This window comes from Panicum virgatum, chromosome 8K (assembly GCF_016808335.1).
Source record: "Panicum virgatum strain AP13 chromosome 8K, P.virgatum_v5, whole genome shotgun sequence".
Taxonomy (NCBI): domain Eukaryota; kingdom Viridiplantae; phylum Streptophyta; class Magnoliopsida; order Poales; family Poaceae; genus Panicum; species Panicum virgatum.
In genome coordinates, this window is record NC_053143.1 from 36,731,406 (window position 1) to 36,753,471 (window position 22,066).

The window sequence follows — 22,066 nt, forward strand, 5'->3', positions numbered from 1 at the left end:
TACTGTGGATACTTGGGACAAATGTGCCAAGGCGTTCCTCTTGAAGTTCTTCCCGACGGGCAAAACCAATGCTCTTCGTGGTCGGATTTCGAACTTCCAGCAGGCATCAAATGAGTCAATTCTGGAGGCTTGGGAGAGGCTTCAGGAGTGCATTCTAGCGTGTCCGCACCATGGAATGGACAATTGGCTCATTCTACAGAACTTCTACAACGGGTTGACACAGTCATCTCATGATCATGTGGATGCCGCTACGGGTGGAGCTTTCTTCTCGCTAACCATTGAAAGAGCTACATCATTGATCGAGAAGATAGTTTCCAACCAAGGTTGGAGCGATGATCGCCTCCAACCACGCCAGCGAGGTATGCACTCCATTAAGGAGGCCGACATGCTCGCTATGAAGATTGATCTCCTCCTCAAGAAATTTGAGGATTATTCCCAAGATAAGGCTCAATTGCAAACACTTCAAGCCTTGGAGACTCGCATGACGTGCGAGGTCTGCGGGAATGTTGGACATTCGGGCAATAATTGCCTAGAAACCCAAGAAGAAGCTCTATTCCTTAATGGCAGCAATGGGTTTCATCCACAAGGAGGTCAGGGGTGGAATCAACCACGCCCATACTACCAAGGATGTAATGGGAATTCGACTTCTTTCGGTCCTAGCCAGCCTACCTTGAGAGATCATGTCTATGGCCAAGCGAAGATCAATGCGTCCCTTCAGAAGAAGTTGGCCGTTATAGACAAATCTATGGAGACTATCCATGCCAAGATGGACGGATTCTCCACGGCTATGAAGAACCAGCTGAGTTTCAATAAGGCGCTAGAAACTCAATTGGCTCAATTAGCTGCTGCTACACCTGTTGCTGAACTAGGGAAGATTCCAGGGCAACCCGAATCAACTCTAGAGAGCATAAATGTCATCAATGCTATGTGGAAAGAGTCACTTAGCAGGACACCCCTCAGCTATGCAGAAAAGCTCACACGCTCAAGAAGAGGTGCGTGGGGCGAGTTAGCAGCCACAATAAGAGAAGATCCCGGAACCCCAGTGATCAGCTGCTCAATCTTTGACTATGAATTTGATCACGCCCTTTGTGACCTTGGAGCCAGCATCAACATCGTGCCCAAGGTGACTTTCGAGAAGCTAGGCTATCCGTCAATTTCCCCTACCACTATGTGTGTTCAGCTGGCAGATTCCACGATAAGATATCCAGAAGGAGTTGTGGAAACGTTAATGGTAAAGGTCAAGAATACCTACATATTAGTGGACTTTGTAGTCCTTGATATGGAAGGAGATCTTGGAATTCTGCTCATACTTGGGCGACCATTCCTCAAGGATACAAACGGCAAAATTGATGTGGGGACAGGAAGAATCAGCCTTCGTATCATGGGAAAGACCATGAAATTCAAGTTCCAGAACAAAAGGGAGGTATTCCTAATTCATGAGGATAGTGAGAAACAAGGGCTATGGGCAGAGCCAGGTTGGGATGGTCAAGATTATCATCCCCCTTCCAAGCCAGCTTGGGAGGATTGGGAAATTCATACTCCACCAACTGAGCCAGTGGAAGACGACTAGAAGATCCCTGACTTTATCACCAACACAGTATGGGAAGATCTTGAAATTTTCTATCCTGCATCCGAGGATCCTGTTCCAGCGCTGCCTACGCCAGCAAAGAAGACCAAGAAGGTGTGGCGCAAGAAGAACAAGACGTCATCGACCGCTACTACTTCTCCAGGTACGGACGAAACGACATCAACCTAATCAGGTATGGAGAAAGGTCCTGCTTTTCGACCCTAACCAAGAGCTAGCTTGGGGGAGGTCCCCTCCCTTAAGTCAACTATATACATTTATTTGCTTTCAGTAAAATTTGACAAAAAAACTTTCAAAAAAGAAAATAAAAATTTACTGCTTTATTTCCCTTTTTCATGATGCGCGGTAAGAATGTTTTAACTCCTTTTGATAAGTTGAAAGGATGCGTTTTTCTTTGCTCTATCATGTGTGTCGTGCCTAGTTTGAAAATAAGAGTTCTCTTGAGTTTAAATCTGCTGGTTATCCAAATATCTTGTCAATGAACCTGAAAGTTCCGTGGGTTGCGTATGCTTGATTCAAGTCTAAGTTGTTGCAAGTTCAGATATGGTAAATAAGGTTGTGCAAGCTTGTTCTAGTGATGCTTGAAGTCTGGAGTTGTTTTCAAAAATTCTAAAAGAGGCAGGTTCCCCAGCGATATGCAATGTCCTACCAAAGTCATATGTCATATTCCATGAAAAAAAACCTTTACACATATGCTGCTTGATATTTTGTTGAGTTTTGTCAAATTGTGTGACCCTAGTGAGATGCTTTTCATGCTTTCTCGATCATAAGCATGTACACGTCCCATCCAATTGCTACATTCCTACACTGGGAATTGGCACCACCACCCATTCATTCCATATAATAAATGCTGCATGTCTTGGTGATCTCTCTTGTAGAACATCCCTGAAATAAAATAAAGTCAGATTATGGTTGCCCCAAAAAGAGAAAAGATGGCATGCCAAAGAAGCATGACCCAAAAAAAAAGAGAGAGAAAAAGGACTAGCCATGTCTCAAAAAAAAGAAAGAAAGAGACATAGGGATGATTCGAGAGAGAAAAGCCATTACCTCAAGGAGTAAGTCATATCCATCCACCCATCCATCCACTCATACACATGCACCTTTTGATCGAGATTGCATGACTTGTTTCTCCATGGATCCTCTCTTTGACTTTACAATAAATAGAATACAAGTGTGTCCTGTTCTTATCCTACCTTGAGCTCCATAAAGGCTTGTAGTAGTAAGGAATATCAAAGGCAGATACTGCTCGAGAGAGTTATCCTGGGAGCATTGCCATGTTTTCAAAATTCTTTCAAAAAAAGTATCTCCAGATGGATTGCGGATCTATGAACAAGTATCACTCTATGCACCGTTCTGACTTTCAATAGCCCAAGACAAGGAGATAGCTAAAAAGCCCCATGAAGGAGTAAGGTAATTGATCAAAGGTATGCTAACCGACTTATTTAAGCTTATAGATGAATCCCTTTGCTTGAGACTATGACATGACAGGTAAGGTACGAGTCAAAGTGATTTTCTGATCAACAACCTGATTTGTCCTACTTTGCTCGGGACGAGCAAAGGACAGCTTGGGGGATCTTGTTGACGCTCACTAATGATCATTTCTAGGCGTCAACTTGATCAGAAAATCATGAGAGTTTGCATTTCTTACATGCATCCTTATCCAATAAAGTCCCTAAACCACACTTTACCTTCTAGAATATGCAAGTTGTGCTTTGGAGCTAATATGCAAGTTGCAAGCACACTTTGGCCCAACAGAAAAACACAGAAAATATAGGAGTATCGATTCAGGCTCAAATGGACCAAGTGTAGCCCAAGAACCGAAGCAAGATCACTCAAGACAAGCTCTACCTCGGTGTTCAGACCAGGCCAGGCCCAGACAAGCCCAACCCCCAGCAGTTGGGGGCGGTTGGCGCCACTGGCAGGCCGGCCGACCCCTTGGTCGGCCAACCGGCCCGTGGGCCCCACCGCCTTAAGCTTGCCATGTGGCAGCATGGCATTGGTCCCCAATGTCGGTTTGCGAGGATTAGCTGCAGAAACCCCGTGGCTCCCTGCTATAAATACAAGGGGAGGGGTAGAGAATGAGAATACACACACACACACCTCACTTCACTCACCTCTCATGTTCCTTCTTGCATAGTCTTTAGGCTTAGTGGAGTTTAGGAGAAGTCTAGGAGTCATCGAGTCGCCGATATTGCTCGAGAGTCTGGTATGGGTACATCTCTAGTTCTCCCTTGTAATATTTGGTCGTTTGTAATAGAATTAGACTATGGTTACCGATATCTGCTTGAAGTATATTCTGAGTTACCGAGTATATGCTGCTTGTCATGGTTGCATTATTATTCAATGATCTCATTGCATAATTGCCCTGTGCTGGAGATGGTTAGTCTTTTGTTCTTAGAACTATATCAACTGCTCCAGTATTCGTATGATTGCTCTAGTGTGATGTCTATCTATCCGGAGGGTGGGATCTCCGCGCGGGACACTAGAGTATCCCTTACTAGTGTAGACATGGTGTCTAGATTAGCTAAGTGTTGCTGGATGTCAACTATACCCACGGTTTGTAGATGTAGCCGGCAGGTGGTGACAGCCCTCTCCGAGCCTTTTAGTAATCCTCCACGTTCGGTATGGGGGGTAGGAGGTACATAAAGTCGTCGGGGTGTACGGACTCCTCCCGTCGCTTCGATAGCGATCTCCCTGTTGTCTAGTTTAATCTCTAACGAGCTAACCAATGAGAAAGTGTAGATATAGCTAGCCTAGCACAACTGACTCGAGCTCTGTCTTTTACCTTGCTCCCGGCCTAAAGCATCTTTTATCTTTCTTTTATTTTTTTATCCGAGAGGGTAGTTTGTGTGTGTGTCACACTACCTCCTACCATGTTATTATCTTACCCCTGTTTATGCATGAGAATATCCAATCTAGATAGAGTTCACCCACTAATCTATATATTCTCTCACTCACCGTCTTCCCTGTGGAAATATAAATGACACCCCGGTATACTCCCGGGTAAAATGCTACAGTGGTATTCCATGCGCTTGCGGATTCATTCGTGGTTCATGAAATACTGCCACCCCAAATTGGCGTCTGCGGGCGTCATCGCTGGTGATGTTGGTAAGCGCCAACAGTGGACAAACTGGAAGATGACACATGGCGGAATAAGAAAATGGTATGTGGACATGTACGGAGACACCACGCATCCAAAAAAGGTGCCGACGCGTGGCCTTCCACGGTAGTGGAAGGTGGACAAGTATGGAGATGACATGTGTCACAACCTAGTGGCGATGCGTGACCGAGCACAATAGGGCCGCGTGGACAAGTGGGGCCGATGCCTCATGTCACAACCAGCGGTGACATGTGGCAGCACTCTGTAGTGCCACGTGGCCAAGTAAGCAAAACACACGTGACCGAACACTCAAGTGACAAAAGTAGGAAAGTGACACGTGGCCGAACTAGGAGGCTCCTGACCCGTGGACATGTGCCCTTCTAGTAGCCCGCCTCATGTCCGTCCGTCGGCGAAATGGGCTGTTAGCACGGCACCTAACGGAGTTGACGGGGACGCGTCGCAAAAGCAAAAACGGTTTGGTGATGAAATTTCCTTCATCACAGGAAAAAACAGTTCCGTGACAATTATGAGTGTTACGTCATTGTGGAACAAACTTGACGTGGCGTCTGTGACATAGCAAATTATGTCATAAATTTGTCATGAAGCTTTCTTTATGACGAATCTCGGGCTTATAGTAATGAATATCATTCGTCACCGATGCATCGATTTCCACTAGTGATTGGTATTGTTCTTATTTCACCAAGTGGTGCTATTTTTGAATTTTCAAACCGATTGGAAGAGGTTGCACTAATAATCAAGTTGAGTATGAAGAACTTCTATTTGGCTTGGAATTTTTGCAATCTATAGGCGTGAAACATGTTGAGGCCTTTAGCGATTCACTTGTGGTGGTGCAGCAAGTATTCAAGATATGCCAATGTTATAATGGTTTTTTAAAAGCATATCTTGATAAGTACCTTGAAATTATTTCTTCCTTTGATGAATTCGTGATAAGACATATACCAAGGGAAGATAATGGAAAAGCTAATTCTCTGGCACAGCAAGCATCTGCTTATGTGGTTGTGAAAAAATATTTTCACATTTGAAAGTCGATGCGCATAAATGCTGAGTTGCAGGTTCTGGACAAACCGGTCCGACCAGTCGGTGCAACCGGTCTGACCGATGTCTGCTAAAAACAACGATTCGGCTAAGAAAGTTGATAAAACTACTGAGGCCGAAGTCAAAGATTGGAGAATCCCCGTAATAGCATATTTAAAGGATCCTGGTCGTGGTGTAGAAAGAAATATTCAACGTTTGGTATTTAAGTATGTTTTAATTGATGATGAGCTTTATGGTCGAATCGCCAAAGATTCGCTTCTTAAATGTTTAGATTTGGATCAGGCCAGAGTTTCTACGGGAGAGGTTCATGAAGGCATTTGTGGAACACATCAATTAGCTCCCAAGATGAAGTGGTTGCTTAGGAGAGCTGGTTTTTTATTGGCCTACCATGATGAGTGATTGTTTCAAATATTACAAAGGGTGTGAAGAATATCAGCGGTTTGGTGTTTTACAATTGGTGCCTGCTGCGTTGATGCATACTATTATTAAGCCATGGCCGTTCCAGGGATGGGGTTTTAATTTTATTGGACAAATTAATCCTCCTTCTTTAAAGGGACATCGCTTCGTGTTGGTAGCTACAGATTATTTTACTAAATGGACCAAAGCGGTTCCTATGAAGAACATGATACATAGACAGGTGATTGAGCTTATTACGAAGCATATTATTCATGGATTCAGTATTCCTCAGACTTTGACAACGGATCAAGGTTCATCATTTATATCAAAGGATGTCCGTGAATTTGCCGAAACTTATAAGAGTAGATTGCTCAATTCATCTCCATATTATGCTCAAGCCAATGGTCAGGCCGAGTCGAGTAATAAGATTTTGATTAAGCTAATCAAGAAGAAGATAGAAGAAAATCCTAGGAGGTGGCATGAGGTTTTATCCAAAACTTTGTGGGCTCACCGTATATCTAGACATGGTACTACTAAAGTTACTCCATTTGAGCATGTGTGTGGTCAAGAAGCCATTTTGCTTGTTGAGGTAAATCTGGATGCTTATAGATTGGCTAAACAAACTGACATTTCTACTGTTTATTACCATGATTTGATGATGGATAACATTGATGAGGTGACCAACAAGTGGTTGATGGCTTTAAGGGAGATTAAAGAATGACAAGCTTTGGGTAGCTAGAGCTTACAACAAGAAGGTAAGAGGTAAATCTTTTTAGGTTGGTTAGCTGGTTCGGAAGATAATTTTACCTCTTGGGATGAAGAGTAATAAGTTCAGAAAGTGGTCGCCAAGTTGGGAAGGCCCTTACAAAATTGTCAAGGTTATCTTCGGGAATTGATACATGGTGGAGACGCTGCAAGGAGAACATCTACCTAGGGCTTTGAATGGAAGGTACTTGAAGAAATATTATCCTATTGTGTGGTAAGATGCTTGAAGATAAAAATGGATGATATTCAAGTTTTGCCCTTAGCACTATTTTGTGAGCCAAAATGTTCTGTGTAATACATGTTTTAAGGCTAGGTTTTAGTACTTGCTTTTCAGCTTGCAAAGCTCACCAAAAAGGCAGGAGGCATATGTTGATAGCCAAAATTGGCAAATACCGAGGCCAACCGGTCTGACCAGTTGGGCTGACCGGTCAAACTAGTCTGGGCCTGTAAAGTATGAGTTAGTTTAGCTTTGTAATTTAGAGTCCTTTTTGTAAACTAATTTGGAAGGGGTACGACTTCCCTGGCCTATAAATATAAAGCTGCGGCCGATTGAGGATTTTTATCCACAATCGAATCAAACATTTGTCATCTATGTTTATCTCTCAAACGCTGACTGTTCCAACCCTAATTTCATCCTTCCTTCATCTTTATGACATTTGAGGGCGTCTTAAGTGGCCTACCAACCTCAATACAACCCTAGATCTTCAAGCTCCAACGGAGTCCGTCCAGAGCTTGAGGTTTTAGATTTTCGTGGCGTCTCTACTCCAACCGGTCTGACCGGTTGGTGCATGTTGACGGCCATTATTTCTCATTTTGATCGTCAACTTCTCGGGAATAACATGAGCTTTACACCATGTTCCATATATATTTTACTTATTTCTAACAAGTGCAGCAAGCTTTAGAAGAGTTGTGGTGGCAGGAACTAATGTACCAAAAATGAGCCAAAACCGGAAAAAACCCAGGCCGACCGGCCTCACCTAGGCCGGCCGGCCTGGCACCTCAACTAAGTGTGCCCCGTCTTCGATATAGGAGCTATGTGACATGTTTACAAAGCCTCTAAACTGTGGATTGCAAGTTGGTTTGATCAAATGGACTGAAAGGCCTAGCACATGGATTGAAGGACCCACCTGCAGCACTTACCCTGATCTTTTGGCCCGGAACCGCCTCTTTAGACTTCATACACATGTTGATCAAGAAGTCGGTGAAAACGGAGGGCCGAGATGTGCCGAACCCAGGCCGGCCGGCCTACAAATTTCAGCTTTAAACCGAAGCAACCCTCCATCGCCATCTACAGAAGATCAGGAGTGTCCACGATAAGGTCGGCGCCAAATGGCAAAAATCCCAGGCCGGCCAGCCTAGGAGAGGCCAGCCGGCACCACTTTGTAGCGTCTCAAGCTCATCTTTCACGTGGAAGTTATGCACAACCGCCACAACTGTGTACAACTGACGCTCAGCCAAATACCGACCTTGGAGCACGGTAAATAGAGAGCAACACCCTCACTCTCAACACACACCAAAGGAGTTCTCTCTTCTCACTTTTACTTTCTAGAGTAGGTTTGGTAGTCTGGGAGTTAGAGTCGAGTCAAGCTTGTTTCGGGATTCCGGAGTCGTCATCGGAAGTCAGGTATAAGTCCTTGTATCTTTTCCTTTGACATTTATCAATATAAGTTATCTTCTTTATCTTTTCGAGTCAGCTTTACTTTCCGCATTTATTTATCTTCTCATGTTATCTTGCTTGAGTGCGGAAGTAATTCCTCTAGCTTATATGATGTATCTTTCTTATTTATCGGGATCTTACCTTACGGGTTTTCTCGCCCGGACTAGGGGGCTCAAGTTAGTTCCCTAGGTTGTGGGGGATTTCTCTTGTCCGCGGCAAGAGAAATCCTAACACCGAGTACAGACGTGGTGTCTGAGCTTAGTGTTAGCTAGAAAGTGTGTTCCACCCCACGATACCGCTATGGTAGGCGGTAGGTGGTGACATCCCTGTCCGTCCTTTGTAATCCACCACGTTCGGGTGTTTTCATAGTAGTAGTTGCCGACTGCTGTTCGACTCCCTTCTCACCCCAGTCTGAGTCCTTCCCTGAGGCCGCCGAAGTAAGCTCTAAGTTCCCGATAACGAGTTAGAAACAAGGTTTAGAGGCTAGCTCGATAGTTTAGAAGTGTTTTAGGAGTCTTTCTCGATCGTTGTCCTCCCAGCGGCTTACCTCTCTAAGGATTAGAGTCTCCTGTGTTAGATGGTCATTACTTGGCCATTATCTTATCTATCTTATCAGGCTTACCCCCCCTAAGTTAGTCAGATGATATAACTGGTAAAGTTGTCATTCGATTCTTCGATACTCTTTATCCATAGTGCTTCCCTGAGGAAAATTACGATACCCTGGAATACTCCAAGGTGAAGTGTTACAGCGGTGATTCTGTGCGCTTGCGGAATTGATATTCTTTTGGGCATAAGAAACGCCAACAAGCATTTCTGGCGCCGTTGTCGGGGAAGCAATTGGCTAAAGATATCGTTGAATAGTTTGGTAAAATTTACTAGTTTATCACCGCTAATTTTAGTGGGATTGCCATTGTTCTCGGTATCTTTGTGATTTCTGCAGTGCAGTGCAGGACCAGTTTTGATCTACCATATCACTTCAACTCAGATCCAGAAAGAATTGGGTGAATTGTTTGACGCATAGTCGTCCTGCCAAAAGAAATTTTCTTAGGATCAAGGTTTGACAACACTAGCTTCAATAACCATGGCTTAGAAGACACTCCGTCAATTCTCAGCCCTGTTCAGCAGCCATATCCCTACTGGATTGACCAATGACCAAGGCACTGATGGCTTTGAGATAAAGACTAGGCTTGTCAACATGGTCCAAGCAAGTCCCTTCTGCGGAAAGGCATTAGAGGATGCCAACGCTCACCTGCAGAAATTTCTAGAAGTGAGTAGCATAATCAACCCAAAAGGCACTATAATGCACAATGTTCATCTTCGACTGTTCCCATTCTCTTTGCTTGGGAAAGCAAAGGCGTGGTTCTACACCAACAAGGACGCATTCAACACTTGGGATGCGTGCTTCAATGCTTTTCTGGTCAAGTACTTTCCGGTGGGCAAAACCAACGCCCTTCAGAATAGGATTTCCAGTTTTGAACAACTCCAGGATGAGACAGTCTCGGAAGCCTGGGAATGTCTCCAGGAATACATTGCAGCATGCCCACACCACGGCATCAAAGAATGGCTTATCATTCAAAACTTCTTCCATGGCCTGAACCAGCGATCATAAGATCACATGGATGCAGCAGCGGGAGGAGCATTCCTCTCTCTTGATGTTGCAGGAGCTAGAGCGCTCATCGACAAGATTGCCTCCAACCAGAGTTGGAAGGGAGATAGGCAGTCGGCCCATTCAAAAGGATTACATGAAATCGACAGTGTCAACATGCTGGTAGCCAAGATGGATCTTCTCATGAAAAAAGCTGGAATCTCCGCACCAGGAGATTAACCAGACTATGGAGTTTCGGATCACATGTGAGAAATGTGGCAATACTGGGCACTCGGGCAACACTTGCCCGTTCACTCAAGAGGATGTGAACTTCATTGGGAATAACACTCCCAATAACTCAGACCACCGTCCTCAGCAAGGTTGGAATTCTAAGCCCGACCTCCCCTTCGGCCAACAGCAAGGTAACAATTTTAATAACAGTATTCAGACCTCGCTTAAAGATCTCGTGTACGGCCAAAAACAAATTAATGACAACATTATTAAAAATTTTCTTGCTAATGATAAAATTCTTGAGTCTTTGGCTGCGAAACTAAAAGGGTTTAACTCTGTTATTAAAAATCAGTTGAGTTTCAATAAATTGATAGAAACTCAAGTGGCTCAGCTAGCCTCATCCTGCCTTAACCATAACATGGGGAAGCTACCTGGGCAACCGGAAGTGAACCCAAAAGAAAATATGAATGCGGTAACTGTGCTGGCAAGAAAATCCACACAGAAACCACCTCTTCTGCAGGATGCAGGAACACGGCAGAAGACCGTAGCTGCCAGGAATACCGATGCTGAAGACAGGGTGCTGGAGGAGGCCAAGGAATCCAACACCATTGCTACCCAAGAAGACACTGAGGAAGTCCCAAGGGCTTCCCGAAAGTACCACGATACAACCGCCTTACCGTTTCTAAAGCGGAGAAGGAGGCCGATGGCCGATGAGCAATTCGGCAAGTTCATCGAGGTAATTAAGAAGCTTTATGACAACACACCACTTCTTGATAGCGTGCAGGTTCCCACATACGCCAAGTATCTCAAGGATATCCTTGGCAATAAGAGGGTCCTGCCGACCACCGAGATTGTGCATCTTACGGGTGAGTGTAGCATAGCTATACTCAACCCTCTCCTGGAGAAGAAGAAGAAACCAGGATGCCCCACCATCACATGTTCCATCGGAGCTCAACACTTTAAGCATGCTCTTTGCGATCTGCGAGCAAGAATCAGCGTCATGCCAAAAGTAATTTATGATAAACTTAACCATCATGCACTTGCTCCTACTGCCATGTGTTTGCAGCTAGCAGAGCAATCAGTTCATCATCTCGTGGGGATCACCGAGGATATTCCGGTGAAAATATGGAATTTCTTTGTCCCCATTGATTTTGACATTCTCGACATGGAAGTCGACACTAAGATCCCTCTCATATTGGGGAGGCCATTCTTGAGTATGACAACTGCACACATTGATGCGGGAGTTGGAGTAATCCAACTCAACATCAATGGGCAGAAGGACAGATTTGGTTTCAGACCGAAGGATAAACAATGCTCACAGATCAAAAGTTTCAACAGGAAGGAATCTGTGAAAGAACTGGAGAAGCCATATACCCCATCCAACTCTATCCTCATCAAATTCGTGGAGAATCTTTGAACTTGGGAGGAGATCCAGGTGTATAACCAATGGAACGCGAAGTGGAATATCCAATGTAAAAAATTTCTGGAATTTGGGATGAAAGAGATCAAAGTAACTCTACCTACATGAAAGGTGTGGCAGAAGAAAGGGTCGCCACCAACATCTCCATCAGGTGACGATGAACGAACCCAAGGTATGGATAGTCTCGCTCAAGACGAGAAACTCAAGCCCTTGCCCATGAGGTACGTGGTAATTATCCATTCTTGCATTTGCATACAGGTTAGTTTATCTTCTTGCATAGTTTTTCCTTTCACATCATTGTGACACCCTAGGTGTTCAAATTTCGAAAACAAGTTCCATAGTGAAATATCATGTCAAAAAGAGGGAATGAAAAGTAAAAATTAAATCCTCAAAATGACTTTAATAATTAAAAGAGCAAATATCGATATGAATATATGAAGCTCTTGTAACTTTCAAACTAAGTCAAATCTGTCCATGAAATTATATTGCCACATTCACCATAATAAGACTAACAAATGTCTAGTTGAAGCCTAGGAGTAAAAGTGACAAAAGTCACATGAAATGGCAAGTCCTTTAATTGGCAGTTTTTGAAATAATTAAATAAATTTTACACTACTGCTCAAATGAAAAAGTGCCTGAAACAAAAGTTGTGGATCTCGAAAAACTGAACAAAATTGGTATTCAAAAATTTTTCGTTTGACCTCAGGAACAAGGAGAAAAACTTAGATTCATCGGAACCCTGCTTTTCCCTCTATTTACGACTTTGCGATTGCCTCCATCTCTCTCCCTGCAAACTGTCGACGCCGCCACCTGGCCGGCCACGCGCTGCGCCCCCGACCAAAACCACCCTCGCACCCCTGGTTTGCCCAAACACCGGCCCTTCCTGGCGCCTTCACTACTGGAGAAAGCCTTATCAGTGCCGATCACAAGACGTCTTAGTGCCGGTCCATGTGGCCGGTCACGTTAGTGCCGCCTCTGGCCGGCACTAACATGCGCAGGTTAGTGCCGGTCCGAAATACCAGCCGGCACCAACGTGCGCGACCCCCGCCCGGTGCCAGGCAGCAAGTTTAGTGCCGGCTGGTATCACTGGCCGGCATAAAATATTTTTTCTTTTTTATGTTTCTTTTCTTTTTGTTTTTATACATATTGCTATGCGTATTTGTACCATATGTGACTATGTACTCGTACTCTTTGCATTGCACACTAATATTAGGACCGTCGTCGATGTGCCCGCCGCCGCATCTGCTGCCCCACCCCGCGTGGAGCCGCAGCTTCGGGAGGAGGGAGCAGTGGCCGCGGAAGCAGCCTCCGCGCGCGCCCTCCCCTGCTGGCCACACCGCCGCGGCCGGCGCTGCTGGCCCCGCTGCGCGCGCCCGTCCCTACTGGCCATGCCGCGATCCCGCCATGCGTCGTGCGTCCGCCGTGCGCCCTGAGCTCGGCCTCCCATCGTCCGCCGTGCGCCCGGAGCTCCTGGCCGCCGCGCGCCGTGCGTCCGCCCCGCCATGGTCGCACAAGCCCCCTCGCGCCTGCGTCTGCGACTGGCCCTCTTCGTCGTCGCCCTTGCCGTCCTTCCTATCGCTCCCCTTGTCCTTGGCCTCTCCGCTCATCTCCTTGTCGGCGCTGCACGGCGCGCCGTCGCTGCTGTCCCTAACGATCGCCACCGCCGTGGTCGCCGACCAGCCTTCCGGGCACTCAGCGCCACCGGCTTCCACACCGGTGGCTACGGGGATGACGGCCGATGCTGGGGCTCCTGGCTCCAGAGGTGCACGGACCGGAGCCAGTCGGGCGTCGCCTGCTGCTTATTCGTGGCCTCTGGCGGCGGTGGCGGCAGCGGCGTCTAAGCGGCGTCCTCCCTCTTCCCGGCACCGGCGCCGCTCTCGTGCTCCTCGAAGGAGAGGGAGAGGTTGGGCTTGAGCGGCATGAGCTCCACAAGCGCGAGCAGGTAGTCGCAGCATCGGCGGCGGCGCCCCGAGCGCGGCGGGTCCATCTCGGCCTCCTGTGCCGTGTTGCCATTGAGAGAGTTTGTACCGAGGGTAAAATGGTCATTTCATCTGCTCTCTATCACTATTATTCTAACAGACGGACAGAAATGGCAAATAGGGAAATGAAGTTTAGCTCAATGGCAAATAGAGAAAGAAAACTTTCTCAATGGCAAATAGGGAAGCACTATAAATTTTGATGGCAAATAAGAAATTTTCTCATAGAGATGTGGGCTCACAACAAACGTCTGATTTCAAAAGAGCCCTCGTGAAAAATACTTTTAAAATATTGAGCTTTCTCTATTAAAAAAAAGTAAACATCTAAAAATTACAAGTCAAACTGTCGTTTGAAAACTATGCTTATGTCCTAAATGACCTGTTTGGGTTCGGAGGGTGTATATTATCCCATGAAGTTTTTTTTTCCCATTTCAAATCATGGCCCGAACAGCCGGTTACCTTGTTATAAGAAGCCAGGCAGCCAGATTGATTCTGACAATGCATTAGCACAGAAAAGCACGGGCTCATTGTCTGAACTCGACTTTGGAGCTACGATTGGCCGTCGGCTGGGTGGTCTCAAACAGTGCCAGAAAAAATGACGAGGCATGGTGTCACAGTCAATTTCTTCTAGCTCTGCTCAAGCTTCAGCCGCACAAGCACGGCATTTTGAAGGAGGATGGCAGGTGCCCTGTCCTCCTGATGTAGTTGGCCTTCTCTGACGTCCTCGCCGCACGCTCGTTGAGCTTCGCCTCTGCGCTTGCCCGCTTCTCCTCGGCTATCCGCCGCGTCGCGGCCAGCCGGTTGGCCAGCTTCTCTTGAGCCCGTGCTTTCATCTGGTCGGTCTTCATCTGCAGACAGAGTTTCCATTCGATTTGTCATACAGCTAAATGCAACTGAGAGAGTAAAGACTAGGAACAAAGCCAGGTATCCCAATTGGCAATTGCAATTTCACCAAATAATCTCACATCAGTAAGATAAAATAAGCGACTTGCATCATAATCACCCAGGCTTATACATATTATTGTACCTGCATTTTCTTCATCTCCATCTCAGCTTTTCTCTTCTCATGGTTCTCCCAGGCCTGTATCTTCACCTCTTCACGCTTATACCTGAATGAAACAAGCAAAAGCAAGAATTGCACAACGTAACTGGAAGATGTGCCGAAAACAATAAAAAGTCAGAGCAAAACAATAAAAAGTTGACCTCGCCGTGTACTTGGCCCGCTCCGCCTCATCCCAGGCTGCCGCGCGCGACTCCAGCGAGTTCGCGCTGCTGGGCACATGAGCGTCCATGGGCCCCTCCTCGCCGGCACAACCGACCGGGCGTGGCGGCACCGGCTCGGTCGTCGTCCCTACAACGGCGGTGGTAACGGCCATAGGCCTTTCCTGGCGTCTCCTCGCTGGGGTGGACGACCTCGAGGAGATTGGGCTCCGCGCTACAGGGGTGGAGGCACGCAGGGGCGTGGCTGTCCTGGACGGCTCTTTGCTAGCGATGGGCGTCATCTCCGTCCCCATGTCCCGCAGGCACACGGACCGGATCTCCGCGACGGGCGAGCCGTGCTGCTGCACCATGCAGTCGATCTTCTTGGTCTCCCCCACGTCGTCGGCGCCCTCGCCCTGCAGCGGCGGCGTCGGGGGCGCGGTCACCACCATGCTGTACCCCAGCGCGCCGTCCACGCTGCTGCACGACACCCGTCCGTTCTGCGAGGACGAGCTGAGGAGGCGGCGGTCGTCGGCGTTGGAGTTCCTGGCCCTGGCCGCGCCGGCGAAACCGCGGACCCCGTCGGCGCGACCGCTGGACATGCCGACGAGCCACTTCTGCGCGTCGTCCCACTTGGACGGCGTCGGCTTGGGCCGGGTCGGCTCTGGATTCGTGCGCTGCGGCCTCCCGCTCGCCGCCGCCCCATTGGTGATGTAGCTGTAGCACTTCTTGTCCAACGGCCGCATTGCCTCTTGACTATCACCTGAGTTCATAAAAAGCGGAGTTTGGTTGCGCTTCAGATCCAAGACCTACCGGAACCTCAAAACTACCGGACCAGATCGAGCTGCAATAAGACATATATTTACTTCACGATCTGAAAACTACCCACAGAGCAAAAAAACGAAACAAGAACGAATGGACGAATGGAGCTTTAAGAAATTTGCGCATTTAAACTTCACTTAAGAGTCGTCTAACTGGAATTGCCGGATCCTTTTACTGCACGAAAGCGATAGCGAAAATTGCTTACACGAAAAGTTGTTGCTGTGGAGATCCGATCCGCACCAGCCGCCGGTCCACACGCTCAAAGGTAGCGCCCTGCGGGTGATGATGGGAGGGGAGAACCGCAGAGAAAGATCGGCTGCGAAGGGCAAACTGACAGCACGACCCCCCTGCTAGTGTTAGCTTTTTCTCGTCCTCGTCATTGGATTCCTTTCGCGTTGGGCGCGGCGATGGTGTGCACATGGGGCTACTGCAGAGAGTACGATAGCGGGGGTGATAGGCAACCACGGGATCGGAGAGCATGATAAAAGAAAATTTCCTCGATCACATTAAAAACTTAGCCCATCCCTTCAATACAATTAAAATTTAACTTATCCTATCAATGTCATCACTTCTATTTTTTCATCTCTTCACTGCTATCTATTTATAGTAGATCGAAAATAATTGAAAACCTTTTTCATCCAAATTGGTCTCACCATATCTCTCATGCCGGACCCGCATGTCAGGACCCAGGAAAGTAGAAAGGGTGGAGACCCATAAAAATAGCATGTTAGGGGATGTTTCTGCGAAAACGATTTGTTTTTTTCACCTGGCGATTCCACACCCGCCCGCCGTACCCGCCTGAAATCTTTACGCGCCCCGATGCATCCGTCCGCGCGCCACAGCACCAGACCGCGGCCGGCCCAACCGGATCGGATCTGCCCACCCGTTCGCGCAGCCGCCGGCGAGCGAGACCATTGCGGGCGTGGGTCTTGCGCGGGCGATGAGGCGGTCGTTGAGCGGGGCGCGCGTGGCGAAGGGAGGCGGTAGCGGCATCAGCATGAGCCAGGCGGCGCTGCCGACGTACGACCCGCTGTCGGCGGCGGGAGACGCCACGGACCCGGGTGCTGGTGTGCGCCGTGAACGGCATCCCAGTGGTGCTGCTCGTCTGTGCCTTCCTCCTCGGGCTGTACGCCGAACTGGCTCTGCAGCAGCTGCTGCTGCTGCAGGCCGCAGTGGAGCAGCTCCTCCGTGGCGGCCTCCTTGTTGGCAGCTTGCTGCTCAGGGATGGCGAGGTCCACTCTCCTGTCTCCGCCAGACAACAACGGTCCCTGTTCTTGCAAGCTAGAGATAGAGCGAAAGAGAGAGGAGACGAGACGGTTGAGAGAAGGACAGAGGCAATTGCTGCAAAAGGATAAGATTGGAGGGGGGGAGGGGGAGGGGTGGGCAATTGGTCCATTCAAAATGAACAAGAAAAGGGGGGGAGGGGGAGGGGGGTGGGCAATTGGTCCATTCAAAATGAACAAGAAAAGGGGGGGGGGCAATTGGTCCATGGGGGGAGGGGGGTGGGCAATTGGTCCATTCAAAATGAACAAGAAAGGGGGGGGGGCAATTGGTCCATTCAAAATGAATAAGAAAAAGAAAGAAAGAAAGAAAGAAGAGAAGAAATTTCTTGAATTGAAGAATTCGTATACTAAAGGTTATATTTCGAAAAGCTTGCGAATCAAGACTTGAAAGATGTGAGGCGTGTAAACTCGATGTCAAATATTGAAATTTCTCCACCCCGATAAGGTTTAGAGTCAGACTCCCCCTCACCTTGGGGGACCTTTTCCTCTCCCCAATTTACCCTGATCCGGTGGTGAATTTGCGATTGCCTAGGGTGGCAGGGAGCTATCGTTGAGCTTGATTAACTAAATTAACTAGAAAGAGCTTAACAAGATAGAAAAATCCATGTTCAAAATGTGAATAAGACAAACTAAATGGTTCAAGATAGAGACGGTTCGATTTGGTTGCTTTCTAGATGTTGGTTTAGCTCCACAGAAAAAGAGGGTCTAATTGGTTTCCTGGTTGTGGAGTAGATGGAGATTTAGCATCACATAGCTTGTCAAGCATTTACATTTATATTTAAAAAAGTTGTGCTGGATATGTAGTTATTTCTGCCTATTGATAGATATTTTTGCTCATGCTGAATTTTATTCCTAGCAACAAATCTTTTGAGGTAGCTACTATCGGTTTTAGGAAGATATGATCTTTGGGCATATTTTTTCCCATATAAAAGAAAAGAGACATTTTTGACATGCCTTTAATAAGGTGGTATTTTTACCGAGATAATCTATTCTGGCTTGTTCTTTTGCTTTGTATATGCCTAGCAATGCAATAAGCAGCGAGATATTGAAATCTCAAACTATGCGGAGAGATGTTAAATAAGTATTCGATACTACTACGTGTGTTCTATAAATATAACATGTGATCAATAGTTTTCTAATACGTGTGTGTCGCACGTGCGTCTTTGCTAGTTAACATAAAATACCCATAACATAGTTAACTTAGATGTGTCATAATTTTTCTTTTCCACTTTTACCCCTCTCCAACTTTATCCTCAACATCATCTACATCTCATCCCAAACCTTATCCTTCGGTCACACCGGCACCCATGCCACGCCGCCGCACGGGCGATCTGCCCCTGCTCTCGCGTCAGGGCGGGGGGGGGGGGGGGGGGGGGGGGGGGTCGGCTAGAGCGCTGCGGCATTAACTTCCTCGCCGCCCCACCCGCGTTCTCTATCTCATCCGGGCGCTGCGGGAGTGGTGGACGTGACCGGAATCAACCTCCTCACGTTGTCCCCGGAGGTGCCTTCAACCTCATCTTATCAGAAGACCCCTTGACAATCTCCGGTGTGCTCTTCCCATCCCGTGTCACCACCACGTCGCTGCACTGGCCGAGACTACAGTCAGCAACCTATCGAAGAACTAGGAGAAGCATAGCTGGAGGGACGAGCTTGAGGCACTGGATTGGTGCTACGACTGTTGGAGCTAGCCCACCATTCCAATTCCTCAAGCTTGTCGCCATAATGGTGGGCTAGCTCCAGCAATCATATTTTAGTGGCAATGAAAGAGTGGCCTAAATTTCGATGGCATTGAAGGGACAAGCTGAATCTCCAATGGTATTGAGGGAATTGCCCCTATAAAAAACAGCGGTCCGCTCTAACATCGTGCGGCCAAGTTGCCATGGACTTCCACTTATTGTGTTATGGATAGAGATAGGAAGATGAACATTAACGTGGATATCCTTATCTGTATTTAAATATAATATGGTAGTAAAGTAGATATATTCGAAATCTATTTTTATTAATTTTCTTTTTTTGATTCCACATCCATATTCGACAATATCCGTATCGGTACTCGCTGAAACTATTTAGAAGTCATCTCCATTTCCTATGAACAATGTTATATTAATTTTTATAATAAATATATAAAATAATTAATTTTACTTTTAAATACTCTTATTTTAGCTACTTATATGTGAAACTACTTTTATAATTGTTTATTTATATATTAATAAAAATAATTATATATTTTATAAATGCGCTATTCTACACCTAGCCAGGAACAGTTAACTAGCCTACCTACCAGCCCAAAACCTGCAGCATCCCCTTCCCCACGCAGACAAAGTAAATCGCGAGCGCGGCGAGAGGCGAGCGCGAGCAGGGTCGTCGTGCAGGAAGCGGAGGCGTGGCCTTCGCGGGAGCCATGGCGCAGCCTCGGGGGGAGCAGCGGCGGGGGTCTGCGCGGAGAGACGGCATCACGGGGAATGCCGGTGTGGCTGGCCTCCCGCGGAAACGGCGGCGCGACCTCGCGCGGGGATCAGCGGCGCATCATGGGGAACGGCGGCGCGCGCGGCGGCGTGACCTCGTGGGTGTTAGCGGCGAGCGGCCATGTGTGGAGCGGCGAGCGGCCATGTGTGGAGTGGCGGCATCACGGGCGCGGGGAGCAGAGACGGGCAGCTGTGCGGCGCGGCGTCATCTTGGGGAACGATGGCGCGGCCTGCGTGAAGCATGGGCCGGCGCGGGAGCTTCGTGGTGCACAGGGCCCATGGGTGGCGGTGACGTGGTCTGTGCCTACCCCGCTGCTGGGTAGGCGTCGGCTCAACCCACCTAGGTGGGGAGCAACGGCAGCGCATGCCACCAAGCCTGGAGGCCACCACACTGGTCACTGGAGGCGGCTGTACCGTGAATAGCAGATTGGGGATGAAAAAATTACTGAACGTTGCACTGGAATTCGAAAGGCAATTCGAAAATTGCTGAAGTGCTCGACTTCTTCTCTCAATAATTGGGCTGTTACTACTGCTATTCTAACTTCTCTCGATGTATTTTACTGCCATTGACTTTAGTAATTTATGCCATGACTTTCAGTATTGAGCTGCTACAGTGCTACTACTGAATTTATGAATTACTGAGCGACATGTACAAAAGGATAAGCGTTAGTGGATCTGCATAAAAAAATACTGAGTAACTACTTGTACACCATTGTTGAATGCAAGCAATCATGTAAGACAATAAGGGAAAAGGATTGGACGTACATAATACTGAATAACTAAAAAGTTTACTAAAAATTGCATAAAATACTGAATGTCACGGATGCTCTCGGTTACTGGATCCAAACATCAATTGAATATTTTTTCCAAGTCTCTTGGTAATTGAATCAAAACACAGGGGCTCTAAATACATTCAAATTACTGAATTCACAGAAAATCATCCCTCCTCACCCCTCAAATTTGCAATAATTACAGGCCTGTATGGAATACTGATTAACTGGATCTATTGATTACTGAATCTACATATGCATAAGCATTATTGGAGCTATACATAAAAAAGTACTGACTAACTGGATAGATCTTATTTTGTTGAATCCATCAGATGTAAAAAAAGATGTAGGTAAAAAAGTCCTAAGTCAAAAAAAATGAAAATATTACTGGATATACATAAAAATACTGAATGACTGGATCTCCCTATTACTGAATCCAAGCATGTACAAGCGTGTTACTAGAAATAACTATTCACCAGCAACACCAGAAAAAAACAATGTGCATAGTATAAAAATAAAAGCTTTCTATGGATTAATGAATCCAAACATACATATATATATATATATATATATATATATTGTTCGGTGGTGACTACACATATATATACACATATTAGTCACGATTAAATTGTATCGTGCAGCCTTCAAAAAAAATCTTAAAATACACTTGAGGCCTCTTTTCACTTGGAACCCTCTCCTTTATGAAGTTCAGTACTATCACTGTCATGTGCATGAGGTGATAGAGTTTGAAAGGTATTCCATGCCCACCTGAACCTGCCGCCAGTAATAGGAAAAAAACTGAAAAGATCATTGAGAATAACTAGATTACTAAATTACTGGATTACTGCTTTACTGAATTACTATATTACCACTTTACAGAGAATGACTGAAGTGCTACATAGTATTACTGGTTTACAGAGAATTACTAAAAAATACGCAAGTAATTCTAGAGTTTCGAGGGATTATCGATATTTGTAAGAGAAATAACAAAGACAAGAGCGGTAGGATGACCTCATGACCCCATATCCGATGAAATTGAGGTTTAGTTCTTTATCATCAAGCATCAGTGATAAAAAAATACTGGACTATCTCCAAAACCTAAAAATCATTGGTACTAATTCCAAACAAAAACTACTAGCCTAACTAGCCAACATTGGGCACAATTTAGAGCATCAAAATATTCAGTAATCATCGACAAAAAATGGGCATGCTTTATATGGTTCGGTAATTAGCCTATTCAAACTATGTTGAGCTACTGCATATAAAATTGCACGAGCTCAATAATTTTTTTAGTTTCAGTAGTTTTTGTTACTGAGCTCAATTCAATCTCATGTAGTTCACTAGTCTCGTATTTCATTATCTGATCTAGTAGTTCAGTATGACTCCTGAACTACTATGGTAACTCAGAGCATCAAATGTTTAGTAATAACTGAAAATTACAGGTACTAGTAGATGATAACACAACTATTTTAGTACTGCTGAAATAAATAAAGTAATGAGCTACTGGATCAAACAACGAAAATACTTGCAATAACAAATTATTGAACTGAAAATGCTTACCAGAACTACTAGAGGAAGTACTCACTTCAGATCTTCGGCGCTCAGTAATCAAAAAAATTACTAGACTAATTACAAAACCTAACAAATTAGTGATCTAAATCATAATAAAAACTACTGGCCTAACTACTCAGTTTAGAGCATCAATATTTAATATCTGCAAACAAAAAATGCACGTTCGATTTTGGATATGGAGCT

The 22,066-nt window shown here is 46.2% G+C and overlaps 1 protein-coding gene and 1 non-coding gene across 4 annotated transcripts; both read right to left on the reverse strand.

Annotated features, from left to right (window-relative positions):
* Positions 1-10,006: 10,006 nt before the first annotated feature.
* LOC120646610 lies at positions 10,007-10,113 on the reverse strand. The gene has a single exon (XR_005664511.1). It is a non-coding gene; the product is annotated as a small nucleolar RNA R71 (small nucleolar RNA).
* A 3,844-nt stretch (positions 10,114-13,957) lies between these two features.
* Positions 13,958-16,238, reverse strand: LOC120644510 (remorin 1.4-like). Of its 3 annotated transcripts, none has more exons than XM_039921137.1 (4): positions 15,999-16,238; positions 14,975-15,815; positions 14,799-14,880; positions 13,958-14,619 (listed from the first exon to the last, which is right to left on the reverse strand). In XM_039921137.1, exons 2-4 carry the CDS (start codon positions 15,742-15,744, stop codon positions 14,416-14,418), a joined length of 1,056 nt encoding a protein of 351 aa, XP_039777071.1. In that variant the 5' UTR covers positions 15,745-15,815; positions 15,999-16,238; the 3' UTR covers positions 13,958-14,415. The 3 variants fall into 3 exon arrangements, with proteins under 3 accessions (XP_039777071.1, XP_039777070.1, XP_039777072.1); XM_039921138.1 differs by having other exon boundaries at positions 14,027-14,619; positions 14,975-15,734; positions 15,999-16,234; XM_039921136.1 differs by lacking the exon at positions 15,999-16,238 and having other exon boundaries at positions 14,975-15,991.
* Between the last annotated feature and the right edge of the window lie 5,828 nt (positions 16,239-22,066).

Bases quoted from the DNA above. Each gene is read 5' to 3' on its own strand.
- LOC120644510 (XM_039921137.1), bottom strand. From the start codon at position 15,744: ATGAACTCAGGTGATAGTCAAGAGGCAATGCGGCCGTTGGACAAGAAG. The intron at 14,881-14,974 runs GTCAACTTTTTA...TGTTTCATTCAG, and splicing joins CGGGCCAAGTACACGGCGAG to GTATAAGCGTGAAGAGGTGA. The intron at 14,620-14,798 runs GTACAATAATAT...CTCTGTCTGCAG, and splicing joins TGGAGATGAAGAAAATGCAG to ATGAAGACCGACCAGATGAA.